A 20,001-nucleotide genomic window follows, 5' to 3' on the forward strand; every position below is an offset into this window, starting at 1 on the left:
TTTTGAGTCAGCCAATTATACAATTACTTTCTTAGGTTCATGAAATGCTGAATTATTTTTTTGGGTCTTGAATGTGAGAAAATTTAAAATATGGCAGACATATATGATTTCTCACATATGGTATGTGAGAAAAATACGGTTTACACACTAAACATGATTCATTTTTCATTAATTGCAAATGAAAACAAGTGAAATGAAAACATAATCATAAGAGTATTCAGAATAATAGAAGGAACTCCCAAAAAGTTTACAACTGGCTGAGTCAAAAAGAGTTCCGTGTATTTGATTTCTATGTGTCCATATTTGTAGCTGTAGGAATACTTTGAAAATTCGTACCCTTTTCTGTGTTATTTTTTTGGGTGAACAAGACAAGAAAATTTTTTTTGGGTCAATTTCTATGATACAAATTATTTTTTTGGGCTGATTCGTACCCCAGCCTGTGCATCCCTGTCCTAAATATATAATATTACCCCCCTGAGGAAATATGCCATGCCATATTCATATCAGATTTCAAGTCAGTTAAAGCTAACTTCGTTTTGAAGCCTTTCCTTCAAGCATTACGCTGTAGTAATAAAACTACGACTAACACAGAGTTAATTCTTTCTTAACTTTTAATTCTTCTTTTTAGTTTTTACGTTTTTTCAGCCTTTTTTTCTTCGAATGAAAAGTTTATTTTGTGAAAACAGGCTATCCAGTTACAAATAACGTACTAATTATAGAGATTTGTTTTAGACGTTAAACTGGAATTGAAATGAAAAGTTTCCATTATTATAATTATTGATATTGAAACGAAATTATTGAGACTTGCGCCTGTTTGCCTCTGCAAAATCTAAAACCAAAAAAGTTTCCATTATTATAATTATTAATATTGGAACGAAATTATTGAGACTTACGCCTGTTTGCCTCTGCGAAATCTAAAACCAAAGAGAGGGTTTGCTCAGGGATTTAAAATAAACATTGATAATGAATGTAGGAAATTACAGCATATGCAAAGAGTTTAAAACAAGAAAAGGTAACTAATTCCTAAAAACTACAATATACACTTTTTTTGATAGAAATGAAAACAGAAAAAGACAAACGGCAAGCGACTCTAACATCGATCACAGCGAATCAGAAAATCAGAAAAGAATAAGAGAAACATTTACTTTTAATCGACACTCGACTCAAAAAGTGAATACAAAACTTTTTATAACACATAAAAATAACTTTTTACCATCATGGATCATTTCTTTTTTCCTTCTTTTTCTGGGCGCTCGACCTGTGAAGATTGAAGATATTAGCAATTAAGACCAATGCTAAAAAGTGACTTGCAATTATCGATACTGCGTGTGAATCGCTCTCACAAAGCATTTTACACGAAGAGAAAAAATTGCCAATTTGACTTGGATATTTTGATTAAAGAAAAGTTAAAATGGTCAAAATCACAGAGCAAAGTAAAAGAATTCCACACACCTGACCGTTTTGACGGTGTTGCCGGGGGTGGCATTGCATCGCTGGAAATGAATTTATGGAAAAGATGTTTGAAAGTTGATAATTAAATGGGCTCTTTGTTGGTAATCAAAATAAAATTGAGTTTGATTTAGTAGCCATGCAAGCCAGGGCAAAATATTAGCATTAAATGGTCAATCTAGTGGTGCGTTTGGCGCAGTGGTTTGTTGCTTGGCTGCAGCCCATTCAAAGCTATGGCTGCAGCCCACCAAAGAGTCCTGGAACCACTGAAGCTTGCGCGAACATTAAAACCATTCTGCCCCATACAGAATGCACTTTTTCAGATAGTTGTCCAGCAAAACAGGAGGCCTTTAAGTCCGGGGTTTCCTCTTGTTATAGAGAGTTATGCATTTTAACATTCACTAATTAACACTGCCAAACAAACACAGATGTGCAATTAATATGGGTTATAGCTCATTTCAGTAATGTAAAATAAACTGTAAAATAGAATAGAGTGTTGCGCACTTATCACTTGGGGAGCCCTTCAAGCCTTCATCTTCCTCGGTGGAATGCAAGCTACAAAATGATAAAACACAATCAGAAAATAATAAGAACATAATCAGAACAGAGAAAAGATCTGAATATATTTATCATTCTTTCACACAGAATAAGTTAGTTTTTCAAGTCACCTTTCCTCTGCTTTAATTGCCAAGTCTTGCAAGATCTGCTCAAGTTTCAGTCTGGCCGAGTTCTTGTGACATTCCATGATAAAAGAACCTTCTGTTAAAAGAGAATTTAGAACAATAATTCATAACTTGAGTCAGTGGAAGAATACCGTTTAAGTTTGACTCTGTGATATGCAAATGAAAAACTTTTGCTTTTAGGCGTTTCAATAAGGTGAAAAACACAAGTATACTTCCAAACTTGGCTTGGAATTTGAGGGCAACCAATGGTATAGAGTGGTTAAAATTTGGAAATACATCACTTTTTTAACTATCCATCTTTTTTCCTATTTGACTTTTGCTTCTTTTTTGATTATTTGTCTTTTTTATTGTTTTTGTAGAACACAACAGAAACCTGCCCCTGGGAAAGGCTAAAAATGTTTTGGCCCCAACAATGTTTTCCAAGGTTAACATGGGAACACAAATTACTTATCTACAAAATCCTAATTGATATACTTTTCATTTTAAAAGATAGCTGCATTGTCAACCAGGTAAACCAACACAATGTTTGTAAAGGTGACAAGAAAAATTTGAGGGTGTAACAGACTTTTTTAAGCTGTTTTCCACAAAGTCGATTCACATAAATCAACAGTTTGGTTGCCTGCGTGACCACTAGTCCCAGAATGCAAAATGCAAATTTGCAATGATGACGTAATAAGAGTAAAGGTCTATTCCTAGGTTAAGCACAGAATTTGGCATTGATTGTATGTTTATTTTTTTATACATTTGTTGCCTTCAATGATTTTTCTGACCCACTTGATGACTACTCACCAAGTGTTGAACAAATTTTTTTGGAAATTGTATTTATCAGAATACTTTGTGAAAATGTGAGCATCAAAGGCATGATCTGTTGGATAGCATTTAACCACTCTATCTAGAATGATACTATATTCCATCTATAACATCTATAACAGTAGATTGCCAAAATTTAAAAGCATAATATATGATTATAATGACTTTTATTTCAATTGAAATAATATCTTATGCAATATTGCAAATTTAATTACATCAGCTGAACATAGAAATAAAACTGTGATGAATCAAACTTGATGATAGAGTGGCATTGTCCTCTTGGGGCACCAGCAAGAATCTGCATAATTGGAATACCTCTTGAAAAAATGTAGATAAAGTAGACTGAGACTAATTTTTTTTCAAAAATCGTGTGAAAACAACTTGCTGACGTCTAATCTTCAGTTGTTTGCTATTCTTGATTTTTTTTACAAGAAATATATTTTCCGACAAGTTTTTCAAGTGCTTACTTTGAACCAGTACCTAAGTATCCCTTTATTCTTCATATTGTTTTTACGTCACACAAAACTTTGGCTTCAATTTCCACTTTTTTTCTTCTTTACAATAAAAATCGTTTTCTTGTGGTTAATAAAACTGCCTTTCATGGATTGATGTGCGAGATTTAAAATGTTAGAACAATTCAGGAGGTTTTTTACGAGACCAATGCTGATTGGCCAGAGATCGCCTTCTTGGTTCACCTGTTGCCTCTACAAGTATTTTGATTGGCTTTTAGAAATTCACAGGGTCAAAGTCATTCGGTTTCCAAACAGAGTAAGAAACAAGAGGGGGGGGGGCTAGATAAAATACTTTGAGAAAAAGCAAAATTTATTTGTGAATTAATTGATGGAAATATTTTCACTGATTTGGTTGGTTTTAGAAGAGTTGATTATTCACAAAAATCTATTGAGTTTTAAAGTCTGTAAAAATTGTAATTTTTGGGTGCACCAGAAGGGCGACCAGTCTAGATTTCGTCAATGAAAACAATGGGTTGTTCAACTTGTTAATACTAGGAAACTGTTTTGAATATTTAACTTGGATGCTAACAGAATAAAAAGCACACATTTGGAAAGCTGTAAATGGTATTTATCTTGTTTATACGTTGGTAAAAGTCATTTTATTAGCTTTAATAAGACAAAGTGCACCAAGACGGCGACGCCATGGAATCCATGTAGCTTACCCCGGAAATATCCGGCGTTGACTAACGACTTCCCATTATCTTTCTATTGTTTATTGGCGTATGTCCGGCGTGAGCTTCAGAAGGATTCCATTGAATGAAAAATCAGCTTAGTTTCAACTCTCAGTCATTGAATTTTCTTGTGATGGAAAATTGATTGTGAGTTTCATAAATGCCAAAAGGAAAAACATGGACAAACCGAAGAATCATTGGGAAATTTGGTGCACATTCAAATGTTCACAATTTTCACAATTGCACCTCCGAGATCTCGTCGAATACTGCCGTGAAATCCAGACCAGGGCTCGTCCTTCTGGACTGAATATTCAAATAATGTGATTATAAATTTTCTGACTGAAACCTTGAACAACTCATACCTGATCTTTAAAATGAGTAGACTTCTCACTATCTTTCACTCCATTTTCAAACCTGACCAGTGCACCCCGCCATGTTTTAAAAGAGAATAACACAACAGCAACAACAATAGTAGAGTGAAGCGGAGGAATTTTGAAGGAGGCCATGGAGGAGATTTGAAAGACAAGGAGGACGTGAAATAAGGGGAAAAGACAAGGAAGGATTGAGAAAATAACGAGACATCGAAGCTTGTTTGTCCTTACATTTTCAGCTACATATAAGCTGTCTCTTTCCTTATGTTTATCGCCATTATCTCGTAATGTCAACAGTGGAAAGACGTTACCCACCTCCAGCTTCTATGAAAATATATTGTTGGAAAGTATTGCTGGAAAGTAAAGGGAACTTTCATCTAAAAAGGTCAGATTGCGTCCACTAATCATCCAACTCGACATATATCTAAAGCATGGATCTTATCAGGACATCGAAGGTATAACTTAAACATTATTTCCTTTGTTATTTACACCGTCATGACGCCAAGATGCACCGACCATAAGGCCAAATTATTTCAATGAATTTAGCATCCCCCAGTTTATTATTTCAAAGTCATCAGAAAATGAAGTGGAAAGATGGCTGGGAAAAAAGTTTTGCTTTTTCAGTTTTGTGTGTGGGGGCTGGGGGCTTTTCGATTTTTCCTTTTGGGTGCTTTACGATTTTTCCTTTTGTTAACATTTCTTAGTCCAGGTTCAAAGTACAAATAGGTAGTTGGGGAAAAAGAGACAAGATACCAGAATATCTTCTTCATAAGTCCTTCTTTTCCGTTTGTTTCCTTTTCCCTCTCTCCACCTATAATTTTTGCAATTATAGTTCCTCTTTTTAGCTTCTTATAGTTTTTCCTATATTCCATATTGCTTTCACAGATTCTTTTCTTTCATTCCTTTTAAAAGTATTAGTATCCAATAAAGTGCAGGAAAAGAGAATAAACACAAACTTTTCAGAAGTATGAAGTATATCTTTCAACAACCTGCCAACATTTTACCTAACATAGATATATTTCAGACAGATAATTTCCAAGATAACATTTTTTTTAAAATGAAAAAACCAGACAAGCCATAACAACCAGATAAAATGTTTAAAGAAAAGGAAAAATAGCTAAGGTAAAAGCAATTTTTAGAATCCTTGTGTCATGTCCATATGGTAGCAGATTGTTTCATTTGTTTGTATCTAGATGACATGTTTGTGTCTGACAGAGCCCGTCCCTCCTTCCATCTAGCAGTTAAAAATCCATCTACATAAAATTAGAAAACAATTTTTTCCCTTGGACTCAATTGGTAATATTTTTAACAGGCAACTGCACTTTGTACCGGTGTTTCTGATTGGCCGATCTATACTCAAAGTGATAGATGAAAAGCTTTTAGTACTCAAAAAATCATACAACATTTTGCAGTAAGAAAACTACAATTATGGCTCATGCCACTTAAGCTACCACCATTGAGATTATGAAATGATTGCTGAGATGGGGCCCTCTGTGATGTAAATAAGAACTTTAATAGCAACAGAAGCTTTGTCCCAAACCCCCCTAAATTGAAAAATGTCTCACTCATATCCAAGTAATGGTTGATTTTCAACAATACATAAAAATCTTGCAGTGGACCTTCTTAAATCTCTGGATTAAGACTTATAGTGATAGCATAACTGTGGTAGACAGTGGGTGCAGATTTGCTCAAGGTATGAATAGAGCATGGCTAGTATTGGTTGTGTCAGAGGTGTAACCCATGTTTATAACAATCATTTTTCATCCACAACTTGGTATATATTTCCATCTTGTTCTTTTTGGACATCCTCTTATTCTGACATTTTATACTCTGAGGAGTGTCAAATTGAAAAACCTTCTAGCTGCTGTAAATTGTTTGTTTGCTTTTTTCAAAACTTCTTTTTAAAACATAGAAAATTGGTGCAATTGGCCTGTAGGGTTTTTTAAGTCTGAATATCTGATCCAAAAGTGCTATCTTTCTGTTTCCATGGTTTTTAGGAAATAGACACATTTATCATGCAATGGAGCTACTTGAACACCAATTTATGTAAAATATGTTTTGCTGAACTTTGAAGCACTCTTTGCACCTGCACCTGAAGAAATTCCAACCAATTTTTTTATTCAATACCAGGTTATTTGAAAGCCAGCTTGGGTTCCAGGGTAAAATTGTATATATATCCCCTATACAGATATGGAATTTTCAACAGCCCCAGCTACCCTGTCCTGACTGCAGTGGCATCATGGCAAATGAATTCTAGAAGGGGCCAGAAAGAAAAAGTTTCCAACAAAATTTCTTTGATTTATATAAATCAAATAGAATCAATTCATGTAAGTGTGTAGCTTGGAGTAGGTCAGAAAAACTCATAACTTTTGCCTTAGCTGGAAAGATATTTAACATGTACTTTTATCTTTTCTCGGTTTTTTTGTACTTACAGTGAACGTCCCTTACATCCGTAGATTAAGTCAAAGGTAAAATGAAATGACTATCTGAGGTGGCACCATGGTTCTGCCAAAGGGAGAAATTTTTTACAATCTAATGCTTCAAATTTGCTGAAAATTAATAATCTTTGAAACAAATTTTAAGAATAAAATCTTATCCTTAAATCGAATATCCACTGGGAGAAAGGATGGTTTTGATCAATTTCTTTTTTGTATTATCTTATGCAACATAACTGCATAAATTTTCAAATCTGGGACAATATTTTCAACAATCTGGTGATAGGCATAAAATTGGCAATGTCCCGGTCTTCAATATCAAATAAAGATATATGACCAATTTTTACCAATTTCCAGAATCCGAGCAGCAATTCACTTCATGGTAGGAATCGGTAAATCCTGAGAAATCATTTTTGATTTACGGAACTCTAGTATTTTCTTTACACAAGTGAATTGCCTCTCAAAATTACGGTAATTTCTCAGTCCAAGTAATTTATGTTGTTAAAATTTTGAGAATTACCTACAGCTCAAGTTTGAGAATTTTCTGACAAGACAATGTTTTCTGGAAATTTTTCCAAAAATCGGTCAAATTTTGAAAGCACTCCAGCCACCATGCCCCTGTTTGACTGGCCTGGTTCATTTGCTTTTATGCTGGCCCAACAATTTTGCCTGACAGACCCTGCCAGGAAATGAAACATCTTAAATCTGACCTCTACTTCACAAAGGTTGCCCATCCTTGGCCCAGTTTTATACTTTTCATGGTGTGAACTTTTCAAAGTGTCCCCCAGATATTGAAGATGTTCAAATGTCATTTTGCAGTAGTCAAATCACCTTTGCACTGTTGGCCTTAATTAGCTAAACACTATTGTCTCTGCCAACTTTAGATAACTTGTTTGATTGTTTGCTATTGTGCTCCTTAAGTTCTTGTCACTTGCAATTAGGAGCCCCTATGTTGATAACGTGTCCCCTGTCAAACCAAGACCTTTTATGCAACTAGGTACAGGAGTAATTATTTGTTACCTCTAGAGGACGCCCGCATGTGACTACAAATTTGATCAGTGGCAGTTGTGCATTGGGGCTAGTGGGGCTCAGCCCCACCAAAGATTTCCAAAAATATTGGGTCTTTTCAAGTCAACAAAATAAGCCTTTACTATAATTTTAGCAGTTTTACTAATTTTTTTGCTTCGATTTTCCTTATAAGCCCATTCTCTAGTTTGTTTAGGTCCCACTGCCTGAATTTCTATTGAAAGAGAATGCACCAATCAAGTGCTTCTTATGGCTCCTCTATTCAAATAAAAGCTGCCCTCTGATTGGTTAAATCTGCACAAATCTACATTCCTTTGGGGCTAGTTGAGCAATTCAATTCAACCATAGCTAAAAGTTATTATTTTTAGACGACTCCCATTTTAAGTTTTAAAACTTTGAATCAATGCACCCTAAGCTTAGTCTGAATCCAAATCTGTTTTGCCAATCCTCAAATGCAACTCAAAATGAAAAAGTCAACAAAGGGATATCTTCAAAGGGATATCTCCATTTCACAAAGTCTCCTGACTTTTCTGACAGCATAAGAGAATATCCAATATTTGCTTTTAATTTGAACAATTCGTCTTTCACATCATATTTCAATTAATTGATTAATAGTTAAAAAATTTTCAAAGAAGACGTTCTAGTGATGGTCAGAAAATGCATCTAAATATTTACAACACGAAAGACCCACGAAAGACCCTGGACAGTATTCATAAGTTTTCTTTAAAATATGACCCAGGGCTGTTGCAAGGCAAGCCTTGTTTGGGTTTACAACGAATTTGCCTGAGTAAAAAATTACCTGGAATTCTTTAGCAGATGAAACCATACTCTACAAAACTTTGGGTCAATACCCAGGATATAACTACTGTCCGAGGCGACACCCGTTGCCACTGAAGAAAAAATATCGATGGAAGAAATGCTTAATAATTCAAGCCTTCTCTTAAATGAATGCTCACAGGCTGATAGCTCTTTCGTGGTTTTAATCGATTATCTCGTGTTAATCGATTATGTCGTTTTTATCATTTCCCTTAAATTTTTCCTCCTAGCATTTCTTATCATTTCAGTAAATCAAAACTCCTTGCACCCTCCCAATGATTTTATGAAATGGCGCCTCTGACGACAGCAGAGGTACCACAGTCTTTATCTGAACTTTTACCGACAAGCCCAAAATTATCTGTGGGTTCCTCGAAAATACCCCCACATTCCTTATCTTGGTACGCCTCTGGTATCTACTTTGTGCAAAAATCATCTAGATTTAGCGTGAGATCTTGAGGTGCTGCAACGGTGATCGTTATTGTAAAGTACATCAAAGTTAGTAGGAACGAAGAGGTGGTATCTTGCAAGGTGATTCTTTTTCTGTTCGAAGCGATTTACCGTGGGTTCTATTGTCAGCCTTTAGTACTGTTGGCTTCTTTACTTAAATTGTCTTCGTTTGCTAACTATTTGGCTATGGTGCCTTCGGCGCTCCTATAAGGTGAAGGTTCATTTTGGCGCCCCAGATATTTGACCGGTAAGGAGGGCAACTGACCCACTTGCCCCTGCCAGCACGCTACTGAGTCCTTCGTCAAAAGGCGAGCATTTTATTATTCTTGGCGTTTCGTGCTTACTGTTTTAAATTCCGAATAAAACATCATCAGCCCCTTCAAAGATTTTCCCGCATGATGCCACTGAATTTGTTACCATCTCAACAATTCTCCCACTTTTTATTGAATACATTTCCATTGATTTGAGAAAACTAAGTTTCAATTCAAACACATCTTCATGTTACAGGTTGATAATGTTCGCCTACTTGGTCCATCAAAGAAAAGTAAGCCAGTAGTTGGAACACTCCATCTTACCACTACACATCTGATCTTCATTGATCCTCAAGGGGCCAAAGAGACATGGGTAAGTTATGAATCTTAAACATTAGACTTCCTTGCATGTGATGTTAAACACCTAAATCTAGAGGCCTGAAATTCTCTTCTCTAAGAATCTGCTGGTCACAATTGCTGTTGAGTGATGCCTAGGACATGCCTTGTTGTTTTATAAAGAGATTTTCGTTACCAGTTGCTACTATGATAGAATTTTCTGTTCTCCGATTTTCAGATTCTTCATAGCCATATTGCAGCAATAGAAAGGCTTCCACTAACAGCTGCTGGTTCACCTCTCAGAGTTAAAACAAAAACTTTCAACATAGTGACTTTCGTTATCTCAAGAGAAAGAGACTGCTTAAATGTATATTCCACCCTAGATGAGCTATCCAGCCCGAGTAAGTGTCATGCCAAATATAATTGTGTATACAATTTCTCATTTTAATGGCTATTTGGTTAAATTTTAGAACCATCAGACCTAACCATGAGTATTTAAGCAGATGGGTGGTAAATCATGCAACATAATCAAACGGGCTGACTATTGGTAAATTTTCATATTGGTAAATATGTTTAAAAAATGAAACTTGGTTGACAAATACTGTTGATCATAAAGAGTAGCGCAGTCACAGAGTAGAGATTTGAATTAAGGGTATAAAGCAAACTTTGTGGGAGTACAAAGCTGTTTTAATTATGCAAAATGAGATTTGATGCACGTTATGATGTTAGCAATTCCAAAGACTTTCCTTAAAGTGTTTTAAGCCATGCTTCTATTTGATAGAATTTCACTTGCTTGCACAGAATAAGTAGAAGGTTGCTGACGGATCGCTATACTAACAGAAAAACAAGGCATCTTATGCAACATGATAGTGAAATACAATCGAATTTTTTCAAATTTTTTCGCAAATCTGTATATATATATATACCTTGGAAAGTAGTTTTAACTAATGGCTATGGAAGGAGCAAGCACTCAACACATGACTTAAGCTTTTCATCTAATATAAAACTACTTTCCAAGGTATATACTGAATATAGTATGAAACGTCGTAATAAGGGCCGAAAAGATCATGAGAGATAATATGTACCCAGTTGTGGATCGAAATAGGCCAATCAGGAAAACGTGAGCACATGACCGGTATAGTTGGCAAGTCGGTACCCCGGGCAGAAAGAAAAAATACCAAGAGAGAAAACAAACTTCTTCTGACAACACAATAGAAGGTTTTTCGTTTGTATATAGATCGATTCCAAAACTACTAGATGGAAAGACAACCGGGCTCTGCCAATTACCTCACAATCTGCACAATCTGGGTTGTCTAAAAGATGTTGACCGATGGCAGAATCATGTTTTAACGATGTTTCTAGACCTACAAGATCGAGGAGACTGTTCTTTTTGAGGTGCAGTTTTGTTTCTTATGTTGAAAAGAACCTGTTGTTTTACCCTACCCCCAAATCTTTGGGCTGTGCCTCCTACGTGGAACACTTGCACGTAAATTCATTATTAACGGAACTCTTTTAGGTGGTAGGGACACAATAGTCCTTTTGTTGTTGTGTAAAGAATACGCGGATTGATAGCAAGGAAACAATTCGTAATGGCCTGTTTAATCTGACTTTTAAATTTTAAGAAAAGTGTTACTAATCCAAGGTAGTTTGAGATAAAATGAGCACTTTTGTTGACCCAGATTTTGGTCACCCTCGAACTCCAGTGGTAATTATTCTATAGGCACGCCGTACTAATTGGGTAACTATACCGGTCATGTGCCGGCCTATTTCGATCTACAACTGGGTGTGTATTTTCAACATTGTTCTTTCTTTTCTGTCCTTATTCTGACATTTTATTCTCTGATTAGTGTCAGGCAAAGAACTTAAGTCATGTTGTAACATGTTTGCTTTTTCAAAGCCATTTTTGAATTATTTATAAAATTTTGTATTGAGTTTGTGCAAGATCAATTTTGGTGAGCATTTTTCTAGGCAGCCTTGAGGACCTGTATGCATTTCACTACAGCCCAAAAGAAGATAAACTTTTGCAATCTGCTGGATGGCAGCTTTATGACGTAACAACTGAATTTCATAGAATGGGGACTCCTCCAGAATTCTGGGTTGAAAGCAAACTCAATAAAGATTATAAGGTAAGGAAGATTAGGAGTAAATTTTTAAAACATACTTCTGCTATTTGACAAGAGTCTTTTATTAGAGAAAACTAGCAGTAAAGGATTAAAAACCAATTCTGCATTGACTCACTCGCTTTGTATATAAACATGAATATCAATATCTCATTTTGTGTTTTTGCCATAGCTGTCGCCAACATATCCTCCAGTTGTCCTCATTCCAGCCTCTGCACAAGAATCAGTAGTTGTTGGCAGTGCACAGTTTAGAAGCAAAGGCAGATTTCCAGCCCTTTCATATTACCATAAAAGTACCAAGGTGAATATATTTCAAATGGTTTTTTTACAAATAAGTGACTGTCAAAAACGTACACAGTTCCTGACAATTTGTTTTCACTTTGGACTTCAAACAACGTTTTTAAAAATCATTCTAGGCTACTCGATATGTCCCATATATACTTCATGGTAAATCCGTTAATTCCATCACATATCATTTGATGTTCATCTTAAGAACAGCACAAAAAATGATTTTATTAATGTCAAGATTCACTTGTTCAGAAATTTCTTTAGCTCAAAGTATAACTCTCAAACTGATATTTGTATATTCGTATTTGAAGGCAGCAATATGCAGAAGTGCCCAGCCACTGGCAGGGCTAAATACCAGGTCTGCAGAGGATGAAATGATGCTACAAGCCATCGTCAGGTCCAACCCGGCCTCTTCTGTCATGTACATCATTGATACCAGACCCAAGGTAATCTTACTCAATTATGTAGTAAACTTTTGTAAAACTTCTTTTACCATGTTAGCTGATATTGGAGTACAGATTATTTCAAGCTTCTAATTCCTTCGGTGTAAACAAAAGCAATTTTTCTTTTTGCAGCGAATATAGGTGTCTGCCTCTCTTAATCAGGACTAAATGAAAATGAACTGCGAAACCATTTTAGAAGACTTCTTTCAATTATAAAAGATAAAGAATGAACACACCCACGCAATTTACATTTGTGCTTAAAGTTGCTTAAAATGTTTAGAGATAATTCCGTATTTTTTGGCATATCAATTACTGCCAGAAAATTTTAAGTAGGTTTGTAAAGCTGCCGTCTTACCTTTATTCTTTACATGCTGTTGCCACACAAGTTCCAAAGCGTGTTCCTGGGGCTTTCTGTCGTCAAACGAACCCCATGTTTCCATTAAGCACAAATGCTGTCTTGTATTAATAGCTGCGTTGTTGTTTTCAGATCAATGCAATGGCCAACAGAGCCGCCGGGAAAGGATACGAAAATGTTGAAAACTATGATAATGTGAAGTTTCAGTTCATTGGTATTGAGAATATTCATGTAATGCGACAGAGTCTTCAGAAGATGCTGGAAGGTTTGTGTTGATTTTCATTGGTTTATTTGTACATTATATTGTTTTAGTCAAATTCATAAGAATGGCCTGAAGGTCTCTACCAGAGCCTTTTTGCGTTATCGATGATTTAGTTTGTTATCGACATTAACAAATCCTTTTCTTTTTCAGCTTGTGACTCGAATGAAAAGTCGATATCCACATTCCTTGGTATTCTCGAAAGTAGTGCATGGCTCAAACACGTCAAGGCTGTGCTAGATACATCAGTCTTTATTAGCAAGGTATTTGACTTCAAACGCTTTTCACCCGCCTGTATATGTTGTTACTCTTGGGCTTGCCTCGTACTAGAGGCTGTCACATGAAGAAAAGTTTGACTGCCGGGACTTGAAATGTTATTTTACAAAGAATTTTCCTAAGAGATTTTTATATCTAACTGCAATTCCTACCTCGAGTCAAGGAACACTAACGTCAGTCCAGGAAATCCTCCTTGGATCAATATTTAACGATGAAATAAATAAGACGATTATGGAGTAAGTTTTTCCCTGTAACTTGCGTGTTATTTTTCTACGTTATCAACATTATTCTGGGTAAAGGGGATGGAAGTAGTAGTGCGTATTTGGGAAAAAAAATTAGACTTCGAAAAATATTATGTCTTTTGGTAGACATAATTTATATTACTTATGCAGTTAGAGGCAATTCAGAGCATGTCATGCTTCTAGATAGCTACCATTGCCTTGCATTAAATGCCAATACCACGCACATCATGCAACCGTATTGAATGATTTTTTACGATGCTGGAAATATCTGTTTGGTTTTTTTGTTTATCTCTCTCACAATTGTGAATCAGGGATCGTGCTTCTCTATGCTAGGCCTTCTCGTCTCCAAAGGCATTCTTACTCATTTTCGTAGATATATGCTCAAAATATTGCCATTATCTTATTTATTTGTTCATTTTAATGCTAGAAATATATGTCGCTTTTATAAGGCTAGGTTTTACTACCTACTTGATTTGTATTATTTTATATTGTAATACCTTTATATTTTTATATATTTGTTATACTTTGTTTAGTTGTAGTTGATAGTAGATAGTGGAATTTAAAAAAATGAACATGAACATGTAACGATCTTTTCCCAGGCTGTCGATATAGAAAAATGCAGCGTCCTCGTGCACTGTTCAGACGGATGGGACCGGACAGCACAAACCTGTTCCTTAGCAAGCATCATGCTTGATCCCTATTACAGAACAATCCACGGCTTTCAGGTATTAAAATGTACTTGATTTTATCCGATTTCCCCCATTCATTTTCACGCCTGTCTGTCTACACCATCTTGTTTACATATAGCTACATTATCTTCTGTGGATCAAGAAAGACTAATGTTTCCTATTAGTCAGTTGCCCTCCTGTTCCACCTGACGTGTTGAATTGAAAAGTTTTCTATAAGCTTTGTCTGCCCATTTCTCGATACCATCAGTGCAAATTTTCGTCCCTGTATTCCTTGGTGTCTGCAACCGCAAAGCTAGTTTTCTTTTTTGCCTCGTTTTATACTGAACTGTGTTGTATTGAAATTTTCATCAAGTTGTTGAGGTATTTTTTGCGTTTATTTAGGTGTTAATCGAGAAAGAATGGTTACATTTTGGACACAAATTTATCGACAGGTATGCTGTTTTTTTTATTACCATCTTGGTACTGTCAATTTCATAATTCTAAGCGTGACAACAAATTTACAGTTCCAATGTTCCAATCTTTAATAAACCAATTTAAGGGCATTCTCTTTGGAAAATAATAATCAATTTTATTTTTTTATGTTTTCTTTAATGTTTATGCATATTTTAATTATGTGAAAAACATGAGACTTGTCTCACTTTCTGTCATTTTCCAATATTATTGTTTACTTATTACTAGGGATCTGGTATCGCCAATTAGTGTTGTATCGTTTACTTCATATTGCATCCCATTAACAAGCAGCAGATACCCTCAAGGGATGTGTTCAATTTTCTGTCATGGACAAAACTGTGCACAGAAAATCGCCTTTTTCACATTTCATGCAAGTTATACATTTCAATCTACTTCTTTCAGGTGTGGTTTTCTCAAAGGCGACTCAAAGGAAACTTCTCCAATTTTCACTCAGTTTTTAGATTGTGTCTGGCAATTTACACAACAATTTCCAACGGCCTTTCAGTTCAACCAAAGGTTCTTGATAACGATTCACAACCATGTCTACTCCTGTCAAGTGAGTGTTGCTTTTGAATTCCGCTTTTTGATTATCAAAAGTCTTTGAATCTTTAACTTTTGAAACGAAATCGTTCTTGTGCTGCTTCGTGTCTTTTCTCACTTGTCTTGCATTTGTCATAAATTGCAATTTTACGAGCTAATGTATCTCCTGGTGACTAAGAAATTCATAAACAAATATTCACAATCTTAATTCCATCTTTTTTAATATATCATGTTCCTTTGTTTACTACAGTTGTTTGGTTTTTGGAATTCCTTCTTAAAAATGACGTTGTTAAATTTGCTATTAATTTTTCGAAGTTTGGTACATTTCTTGGAAACTGCTGCAGAGAAAGGGAGGAGCTCAGGTCATCAATTTTTTGAATTCGTTTCATTTTTAGAATCTATGAAAGTCTTATTTTTGTGTCACCAAATCTTTCATTGTTTCCTTCATTCTTTTTAATAAGGATTTGATTGATCTATTGAAGTGAATTCTTTAATGGGAAACAGACTCGGGTTTATCGCAGTTCATTTGCAGGGATGTAGAATGAAGGAATGAATTCTGAATATATGATTAAACAGTCTTCCATTCATTTTCCAGTCTTTCAGAAAGAACATTTTCGTTGTGGGGCTTCATGTGGCAGCATATCAGCGAATACGTCAATCCATTTTACAACGAAGAAGACTACAGCATACTCATCCCTTCAACGTCCCCGCAACACATAAGGTACTATCAATTGCTTCCTTCAACTTTGATGTTCATTGTTATTTTGCCAAATTTTATTTTATCTATAAGAATGGCCGGAGGAAAAATGTGAAATTAGGAAGTTAAAAGCCTTCAGTTTATTTGTGATTCGAAGATTTAACGAAAAGTTTAAGGCAAGGCCAATAAACAGTCTTAACTCTGTTTGTTGACAGGTTTTGGCGTGGTTTGTATGCAAGATTTGACAATGATATTCACCCAAGAGAATCCATCACAGATCACATTTGCGCCATAGATGACCAAAATAAATCACTAGAAGATCACATTCGACTTTTGGAAAAGGTTTGCTTTCATTTGTTATCTGATTTTAAGTTGTTTGTTTTCTCTTTTTACTCATGTTGTCTGGTATGCCAAATCTACTTCATTTTGTGCATATTGATTTTGGTGGATTCACCCGCCCACTGCATTTAAAAGCGACTTTCAAGGTTCTTGGCTTTTTAAGATGACTTGTGTTATACGCCTAGTTTCTGCCCTCTTAATCCTTCGTTACGTTATGTTATTTACTTATTTTCAGTTTGTTTCAATTCGCGTTTAACTTTTATAGCTCTTATTTTAGTCATGGTCATATCTTTATTGATGTTTCTTTTTAAATTCATCTTTTGCACTTGCAGAAAGTCAGAAAAATGAAAAACTTCTTGGAAAAAAGGAACGAAAATTCAGAAGAAAGTTTGCGTCCAAATGAAGAAAGTGACAATCCGTCAACTTCTTGTTATATTGATCAAAAAAAGGAGCCGTTATCAGAACCACCTTCGTTGCTTCTGAACGAAAGGTTTTTGTTGGATAAAAAGAGCGAGGAAGATGAATTATTGTCAAACATCTTAGAGCAGATGCCCTCCTTTTCGGTTGAATGGAAATCACTAAGAGGCGTTACTCAGTGCTCCTGCGGCAGTCCTATTGACTACCTAACTCGCAAAGTACGCTGCCTTAAATTTTTTTCGTTAACGTAAAATCTTGTTATTTATTTTTTTGCCATAATTGGGATTTTCGAATAATTTCCAAGTTTCAGACTTGCTTTTCTCAATAGAGATGGGAAGCTATTAAATACTAGACTGCTCTTAAATAGCAATTTGGATTGTTTTAAACTGAAAAATTCACTTTTTCTACAGTTCAATTGCTGGAATTGTGGCGAAGTCTTTTGCAGTCACTGTATTGATAGACAATCGAGTCTGCCTGCGCATTATTCTGAAAACAAAGTTCCTGTCTGCAAGTCTTGCTTCAAGTTGCTACGAAGATAAGGCTTTCTGGAGACTTTGTCATTCTGCCACGAACAAATGATGCATGAAGAGGTTTAAGCAAACACCAGGTCTGCAACGATGTGATAAAGTTGTGTATGGGAAAAGAAGACTTGAGCACTAGACTCTGCAAAACGAGACTTGCTTTTTTAGCACCAGAGACTGTAAAGTCAGACTTGCTAGTTTAATCGTGACGGGAGTGACGTGGTAACCAATAAAACTTAGTTATAGTTCAAATTTTAGTTCATTACATGGTCGGTAAACACCACTGGAAAAAGCATGTTGACATTGCTGGTGTTTTTGCAAAAACTCTGCCTTGTCAACCTGTCCTTGAAATAATATTTTCGACAATTTTCTAAGTTAAACTGATGACGTAAGTTGTGACAAGTTTGTTGTTTACACTTGATCTCTAAAGAGTATGTTATAGAAACACGGCAGTTTATAGTTGCAAAGGGTTTAAAAAGGGTTGCAAAGGATGACCATTCTTTCGGAACATTCTTTTTATTCGGTTTTTAAACAACTAGCTGCCTCGTAAAAAATGACGATTTTGTTTCTGAAGGCCTTTGATAAGTGTCTTCACTTCGTTCTTCACTTGTCGTCTTGGAAAGAAGAACTTTGATCAATCAAGGGGGTTTAACGCAATCGGAGAAAGGCAAATTGAGCGATGTAGATACATCAAATCAAAAGCAATTGATACCTTGAAAATAGTTTAAACATTTGCTTTTCAGTGTAGTCTGAATGGCGCATATTAAAAAAGCGAGAGGTTTGAGCTGCCATGTGATCGAATCCATGTATAATTTTGACCCTATCACTTTTAAAAACTTATCATCACATGCAAAATTTAGAGAGAAGTATAAAATTTACATAGATATCTTGATCGAATATCGTTTCTTATAAATAATTGAGCTTTATTCTTGATATGCATTGTGCAATGAACACGTGTTGATACATGATTTTAAGGAATGGCTGGTAAATAAGATTTTTTAGATTGTTAGAAAGTCATTTTTGATTAAACATCTGCAGCGTCCAGAAATCCTCTGAAAAGAACGAAATTCAAAACTTCGAGCAAAGACCAAAACACTTTATCATTGCGATCCTCTTGAAAAAACGGATATATGATTTGCAGTAAGATTTTTTATTGTTGACTGTCACTTTTGATGTAATTGGTTACAGTAAGTGTTTGTCCCAACTAGTTGTCCCATTGTAGCATCCTCGTGCCATTTAAGCGACAGTACTCTTAGGGTGTCCCTCAGACCCAGTCTTGTTAGAAGCGAAATTGATCATTGATGTTATTATTTCAACATTTTTTTGCTTTGCTACCAATTTTACAAAAAAGCACTTCTAGGGACAAAAAAGTGACTATCTATTTGAATCAGGTACAAGACGAGTCGAGCTTTTCACCCTTTATAATTCAGTCTTTGACCCTGGATCGCAGGCTGGCAGAGATCTTGACGATTGTCTATCACATGCTCGTTTTCAGGATCATTATTGTCTCAGATTATATTATATCCTCTTAAATTCAATTGAATCAGAATGTTTGTAAATTCTCCTCTTACTTTGAAAGACTGACTTCATTTTATAACTTCTGAATTTTATCAAGGAGAATTGCCCTTCCGCACAAGTTGTTTTTCAAGCCCCCCCCCCCCCAATTAAAGACATACAATTTATTGAAGAAAAAGAATTATCGTACTAATCCTATAACGAATGAATATATGCATCACTTGAGAGCTTAATTAAAAAAACTAATTACAATTGAAGTCCAAAGTTAACAAAACTAAAGATTAACGTTAAACGTTAAATGATTAAATTTGTATAATGAATCTAACCATGTTTTGTGGGCGCTGTAACCTCAAACACTTTGTCCATCCGCATATAAAGGATATTCGCCGAGTTAAAGAAGAAGTATTTCTCGCCCTGTAGTATAATTGTTGACTGTTTGCGATAATTGTAACGTATCAATACATTTCTGTAGCAGTTGAACTTGCAAAGTATGGCTCTCAATTATGAAATTTGAAATAGATACGCATAAAAGCAGCATATAAGATTATTTGCTTATGACCACACCCTTATAGAGTGAGACACCCTTCTTTTGTCGGCAAAAGTCATTTCTGTACCCCTCTGATAAAACTTTTGGCTTCGCTCCTGTGTGAGTTTTGATGAACACGTTACATACATAAGTAATGTGGAGCAAGTAATGTGGAGCAAGTAATGTGGAGCAAGTAATGTGGAGCAAGTAATGTGGAATAACTAACATGGAAAATGTTGAGATTTGTAGACCATGACTTTAGACTATAGACTCATTATTTACAAGACCCTCAATTGGTTTCCAACGCATTTCATTGATAAGTGGTCTGCTTGGAGCATCAAAGCTGTTAGCAGTTACGATCCTAGCAGCTGGGTTTTTGGAGTTTTTGTAACTGATCAATTTAACTACAATGCCTGCCAAAAGGAACACTGACGTCAATTTCCAAGGTCAAAATCAATCATCCCCCTCTCCCCTACAGAACAATGTTGGTTTACTATCAAATGGGTTAGGATTTTAG

The 20,001-nt window shown here is 35.4% G+C and overlaps 1 protein-coding gene and 2 long non-coding RNA genes across 3 annotated transcripts; 2 read left to right on the top strand and 1 right to left on the bottom strand.

Moving 5' to 3' along the window:
* Window positions 1-729: 729 nt before the first annotated feature.
* On the bottom strand, window positions 730-4,581 carry LOC148960156 (uncharacterized). The gene is made up of 6 exons (XR_016143844.1): window positions 4,488-4,581; window positions 2,118-2,208; window positions 1,954-2,004; window positions 1,453-1,493; window positions 1,214-1,258; window positions 730-914 (listed from the first exon to the last, which is right to left on the bottom strand). It is a non-coding gene; the product is annotated as an uncharacterized LOC148960156 (long non-coding RNA).
* A 35-nt stretch (window positions 4,582-4,616) lies between these two features.
* On the top strand, window positions 4,617-19,537 carry LOC135686695 (phosphatidylinositol-3,5-bisphosphate 3-phosphatase MTMR6). The gene is made up of 16 exons (XM_065202985.2): window positions 4,617-4,951; window positions 9,728-9,844; window positions 10,046-10,208; window positions 11,776-11,933; window positions 12,100-12,228; window positions 12,527-12,661; window positions 13,146-13,278; window positions 13,426-13,535; window positions 14,390-14,515; window positions 14,861-14,910; window positions 15,332-15,485; window positions 15,785-15,831; window positions 16,065-16,190; window positions 16,382-16,508; window positions 16,838-17,140; window positions 17,333-19,537. The coding sequence occupies exons 1-16, from the start codon at window positions 4,928-4,930 to the stop codon at window positions 17,459-17,461; spliced, it is 2,031 nt and encodes a 676-aa protein (XP_065059057.1). The 5' UTR covers window positions 4,617-4,927; the 3' UTR covers window positions 17,462-19,537.
* Window positions 10,216-11,096, top strand: LOC148960157 (uncharacterized). Its single transcript, XR_016143845.1, has 2 exons — window positions 10,216-10,717; window positions 10,826-11,096. It is a non-coding gene; the product is annotated as an uncharacterized LOC148960157 (long non-coding RNA).
* Window positions 19,538-20,001: the final 464 nt, after the last annotated feature.

Source organism: Rhopilema esculentum, chromosome 6, assembly GCF_057945365.1.
Source record: "Rhopilema esculentum isolate cy_ngs chromosome 6, ASM5794536v1, whole genome shotgun sequence".
Classification (NCBI taxonomy): domain Eukaryota; kingdom Metazoa; phylum Cnidaria; class Scyphozoa; order Rhizostomeae; family Rhizostomatidae; genus Rhopilema; species Rhopilema esculentum.